The 6000-nt window shown below is 41.7% G+C and overlaps 1 protein-coding gene across 11 annotated transcripts in view; it reads left to right on the top strand.

Moving 5' to 3' along the window:
- Positions 1-6000, top strand: part of RALGAPB (Ral GTPase activating protein non-catalytic subunit beta) — a 101845-nt gene that overhangs the window by 21290 nt on the left and 74555 nt on the right. For 10 of the 11 annotated variants that reach the window (XM_032294962.1, XM_032294963.1, XM_032294961.1 and 7 more), the window contains exon 4: positions 4271-4434. In XM_032294962.1, coding sequence (XP_032150853.1) covers positions 4271-4434 — 164 coding nt within the window. Of the gene's footprint in view, positions 1-4238; positions 4435-6000 lie in introns of all 11 variants that reach the window. The other variant, XM_032294964.1, reaches the window with a different exon arrangement.

Below are 6000 nucleotides of genomic sequence, written 5' to 3'. Positions count from 1 at the left end.
TGGAGTGCAATGGCGCGATCTCGGCTCACCGCAACCTCCGCCTCCTGGGTTCAGGCAATTCTCCTGCCTCAGCCTCCTGAGTAGCTGGGATTACAGGCACGCACCACCATGCCCAGCTAATTTTTTGTATTTTTAGTAGAGACGGGGTTTCACCATGTTGACCAGGATGGTCTCGATCTGTTGACCTCGTGATCCACCCGCCTCGGCCTCCCAAAGTGCTGGGATTACAGGCTTGAGCCACCGCGCCCGGCCCAGACTACTGCTCTTAATTCCACATGAGCGCTGCTCTTTAGCCAGACTCACACATCAAACATTCCCCTAAGACCTCTTAAAGGTCTTTCTCATCATGATGTCTTTTTGTCTTCTTCCTTCTCTCCATCACTACATCTCATTCTTGTTGGTTCTTTAAATCTGCCTTGTGAGGAGAAGTCCTACCTAACCACTCAGTCCCACAGTGATTGCACCTGCTCTGAACCCGTATGATACTTTCTGCATCACTCTTGTACCTCTCACTGTTTTGTTGATTATTTTTTAAAATGTGTGTCTCCTTTCCCCATCTAACCAACTTGAAGGCAGGAAATGTGTTGTCTATATTTTAGGCTTCCACAGTACCTGCGTCAGTATTGATGTTTTAGTACTTAGTACTTATCTGAGGTGTGAATTAAATGCATGTTGCTAGTATTTATTAATTTCAAATGGAATTAAAAACAGGAAATGGGCTGGGCACAGGGGCTCACACCTGTAATCCCAGAAAGTTGGGAAGCCAAGGCCCGTGGATCACCTGAGGTCAGGAGTTCGAGACCAGCCTGGCCAACATGGTGAAACTCTGTTTCTACTAAAAATACAAAAATTAGCTGGACGTGGTGGCACGTGCCTATAATCCCAGCTACATGGGAGACTGAGACAGGGAGAATTGCTTGAATCTAGGAGGCAGAGGTTGCAGTGAGCTGAGATCGTGCCACTGCGCTCCAGCCTGGGTGACAGAGTGAGACTCCATCTCAAAAACAAAAACAAAAATGCAAATGAAACAGGAAGTGTTTGGCAATACTTAGAATATTGTTTATAAGCAGATTCTTCTAAAATGGTATAATAGTTGTAATGCTTTCTTGTTATATAGCAGACTACTGGGCTTTTCTGTGCCTGGGACAGTCTCATGAGTAGTATTGTCACTGTGTCTCTTTCTTCTTTGTAACACCACTACCTCTCAGTGCTCAGTTAATTTATATAGATGAAAAAAATTAATGGCATTTGAGTTAATTAGGCCTGCACCTTTAACTTTACTCTTTTGAGAACATGACTACCTTATAAATTGTTTTGCTATTTAGTAATTACCTTGTTTTCTCAAAAGTGTGTTTGCATAAGTGTTAGTAAGTTCTGAGAGGGTACTCAACTGAGAATAAGAGTTCTCTTCCTGGCCAATGTTTTAGGAAAATTAGCTGAATATTTTCAATGCTAAGTATTGGTGTTATGATCTCATCTCCCATTATTTGAAGTTTTAGTTATTTATTTGATTCTGATAGTTCACAAAACTATCATCTAAGTTTACTTAATTAGTTGGTTTTATAAAAATTGACATTCAAATTAGAGGGAACTGCCTTTACCATTTTGCTGGAGATTATGTCAGAAAGAATGTAACTTTTCTCTTTTGCCCATCAGTTTGATTTTTCTCTGTAATTGAGTGAAGAGTAAATCATCTTTTAAAGTTGATTAAAGTTTTGATTGCTCACATATACTATACTGTACTTTATTATTATTTTTTTAAGATGGGATTTCACCATGTTGGTCAGGCTGGTCTTGAATTCCTGACCTCAGTTGATCCACCCGCCTTAGCATCCAAAGTACTTGGATTACAGGCGTGAGCCACCATGCCCAGCCTATACTGTACTTTAAAAAAACATAATATTGCTCTAAAGCAGGGTTAACAAAGAGCCCGATAGCATTTTAGGCCTTGCAGGTCATATAGTGTTGTAATTATTCAATTCTGCTGGAATGGCATGAAAGCAGCCATAGACAATATGTAAATGAATGATCATTACTGTGTTCCAATACAACTTTATTTACAATATGGATAGCAGGCCAGATTTGACCCATTGGCCATCATTCACTATCACTCTTCTAAAGCAGTTTTTTGTTTGTTTGTTTTTTGTTTTGTTTTGTTTTGTTTTTTAAGATGGGGTTTCACCATGATGGCCAGGCTGGTCTTGAACTCCTGACCTCAGGTGATTCACCCACTTCGGCCTCCCAAAGTGCTAGGATTACAGGCATGAGCCACCGTGCCCGGCCAAAGCAGTTTTTCTGAAGATTTCAAGTTACTTTTTAAAAAGTAACTTGATATTTTTGACAGGGAAATATGTGGTATTTAGCTCTTCTGTTTGTTTTTATGTAAAGGTTACTTTGTTTGTTTTAGCTTTAGAACTTTGGACCCTGTGCCTGAATTTAGGCCTTCTGAGTGAGGAGGAGCCTCAGTACCTGAGGAGCAGGTATTTCCTTTCCTGCCATTGGGCAAATGCCTGGAAATGGTAGGTAGGCCTAAGTTACAATGAAGGAGGCATGCACTCTTGGAAGATTGTCAGTCCCAGGGCAATTAGTGGTATTTTTATTTCTTATTCTGGGCTTCCTCTTATATTACTTAGTTAGATTTGGGGCTATTATGTAGTTTTTTATTCTTCTTCAAGTAAGCCAGAGCAATAGACACAAGCTTGAACCTTAAAGCTTTACATGGACTAGATCCACCTTTAGCTGAATGTGGAACATCTCCCTGCTCCTGGGGGTGCTTGACTCTTCCTAGGCAATTTTCTCATCATTTTGCCTTAGGTGTGACTATTTTAGGGAAAACTCAGCGGTGTCATTTGCTTGCAACTCTAGGGTAAGTGTCCAGTTCTCTGCGTCATAGCCCAGCATCTGAGAATCTCTATTCTAAGGTTGGGTTGAGAGTTGTAAGGGAACCCACTTTGTTTTCTGGAATTTCTTGAGGAAACTCCCCAATCTGATTCAGATGTGTTTCTATCAGTTTTTTGTGACACATGACAATATGTAAAAACTTGACCTCAAGACTTACTTCAGTAATATTAGATACTTCTGATGGGTTTTCCATAAGAGGTCTGGAGGTCAGCTTATCATTTGCTAACACAGTGGGTTTCCTACTATTTTCAAGATTCTCAGGGGTCTAATTTGGAAAGGTGGGGTAAGGGGTGGTAGGGCCTGGACTTCTATCTTCCTCTTCAATCCTGGCCAAACTACTTTGATATTTTTTTTTCTTCTTTTTGAGACGGAGCCTCGCTCTGTCACCTAGGCTGGAGTGCAGTGGCATGGTCTCGGCTCACTGTAGCCTCCACCTCCTGGGTTCAAGCAATTCTCCTGCCTCAGCCTCCTGAGTAGCTGGGATTACAGGTGCCCACCACCACGCCTGGCTAATTTTTATATTTTTAGTAGAGACGTGGTTTCACCATGTTGGCCAGGCTGATCTCGAACTCCTGACCATCCGTGATCTGCCTGCCTCGGCCTCTCAAAGTGCTAGGATTACAGGCGTGAGCCACCACCTCTGGTCTTCTGTGTTTTATAGATCATTCTTTTCTATAAGATTTCCCCTGGAAAAAATGGTCTTGCAGTGAGTTTTAAAACTGTTGTTTCTGGGTATCCTGGGAACCTTGGAGTTTCCATCTTTGGCTAAGTGTCTTTTTCTAAAATTAGAGCAGCAGTAGCAGGTATTTATTTCTGAAGCAATGCCTACATACCTCATCAATTTTGGGGACCTATTAGGCTATTCTATCCATCCCATATGCCCTTCTCTAGCAGACCTTAGCTTCAGAGGGACTGTGAGGACTATAAAATCACATGCAGAATTCTTGCAAATATGTATTTTAAAAACTTAAAAAGAATACAAAGACTGTTCTGCTTCAGTGTGAGCAGCAAGGATGGCTGTGTGTATTTACTCTTTCATTCAACAAAAACCTATTGAGTGCCTGCTAATCCGTGTTAGGCACATGCTAGACATAGAAAATCCAGAAGTGAAGTTTATGTTTGAATTCCCACCTTCCTCCCAGAAACTTTCCAAGTTCTCATAGGAGTGGTAGGTTTAGATCCCGGAGTGCTGAACTGTACAACGAGTAAGTAGTAGCTTTAAACTGCAGATAGTATGCCTAGCTCTCTCTGCTGATACTGTTAGGGAGCTTCATTGGACCACTGCTTGCCACGTCCATGAGTCACCTGTCCTAAAGCTGTTGCTGTCTCTCCTCCAGGCTTGTCAGTGATATCTGTCTGTCTTCTTCAGACAGGAACAGGGTTCCAGTCAGATTCGACTATGCTTACAGGTCCTGAGAGCCATTCAGAAACTGGCCCGTGAGTCATCTCTCATGGCCCGAGAAACCTGGGAAGTCTTACTGTTGTTTCTTCTGCAGATTAATGACATACTTCTGGCCCCACCAACTGTTCAAGGTTTGTTTATTTTATTTCTGATTTATTTCTGAGCTCCAAATACAGTTCATCTTTAAACTTAGTGAGTGGTAGACTCATTGGGGATTTAGATTTTGGCATGACAGTTTACAAACGAAGGTTAACAATTATTAGAATGGAAACCCTCAGGCAAAATATAGCTTTAGCACTAATGAAATTATTTTACCTTTAGTAATGATTTTGCTAATGTAGGAAAGAACTCAGTGAATTATGCATGTTTAATAATAATGGGAACAGTAGCTTATTTAATATGTTAGGATAGGCTGGGCATGGTGGCTCAGGCCTGTAATCCCAGCACTTTGGGAGGCCAAGGCAGGTGAATTACCTGACGTCAGGAGTTCGAGACCAGCCTAGCCAACATGGTGAAACCTCATCTCTACTAAAAATACAAAAATTAGCTGAGTGTTGTTGTGGGTTCCTGTAATCCCAGCTACTTGGGAGGCTGAGACAGGAGAATGGCTTGAACCTGGGAGGTGGAGGTTGCAGTGTGCCGAGATTATGCCATTACAGTCCAGCCTGGGCAACAAGAGTGAAATTCTGTCTCTCAAAACAAAACAAAACAAAATGTTAGGATAGATCCTATATAAGAAACAACTGGCCAGGCATGGTGGCTCACACCTGTAATTCCAGCAGTTTGGGAGACTGAGGCAGGCGGATCACCTGAGGTCAGGAGTTTGAGACCAGCCTGGCCAACATGGTGAAATCCAGTCTCTACTAAAAGTACAAAAATTAACTGAGTATGGTGGTAGGCACCTGTAATCCCAGCTACTCAGGAGGCGGAGGCAGGAGAATCGCTTGAACCTGGGAGGCGGAGGTTGCAGTGAGCCGAGATCACGTCACTGCACTCCAGCCTGGGTAACAAGAGAGAGACTGCGTCTCAAAAAAAAAAAAAAAAAAAAGAAACAACCAATTAAATTAGAACCTATAGATAACGTATTACAAAGTAGTTATCAAAGTAGAGTCTGAAAACTTGATAGTGACAGAAGATATTTTACTCAGCAAATGAAACCTCCAAAGTCTTTTTTCTATTTGGAAGTGTGCCAGTTTGCTAGCCGTTACAATGCCTCCAATTTTATAAGACTTTACAGTGTATTTCAGAAACCCTGCTTTGTATGTCATAGCATAATATATGTAAATTATAAGTTGATCATCTACTTCCAAGTTCTCTTGCTTATTTATCGGTGTACTCTCTTTTCTAACACATATGAGTGCTTGTGCTCTCACACAGATGCAGTGTTCAGGGAAATATTTAAAAGGAAGCATAGGATTTCACTGTGGGAGGGGACACCATGATAGGAATACTCTGTCTGGTATTGACAGTACTGGCCAGTCATTGATTCATCACCTCTCTGCTACTTATTCCCCATGCCAGGGATCTCAACAGCATGAGGCAGACAATTCATCCCCTTCTTGGGCTCTTTGTTGTTGAAACTTTGGTTTTGCTCATTTGAAACACACTTTCTTTTAACTTTTCCTGTGAGTCCCAACTTTACCTTCTGGAGCTAGGCAGTATAAAGACCACTGCTGTTTTTCCTCCTGGTTCCAGGA

Source organism: Sapajus apella, unplaced genomic scaffold (genome assembly GCF_009761245.1).
Source record: "Sapajus apella isolate SASKATOON/1434 unplaced genomic scaffold, GSC_monkey_1.0 scaffold33, whole genome shotgun sequence".
NCBI lineage: Eukaryota > Metazoa > Chordata > Mammalia > Primates > Cebidae > Sapajus > Sapajus apella.
The sequence above is the reverse complement of the archived record's forward strand: the minus strand, read 5'-3'. Positions and strand labels throughout refer to the sequence as shown.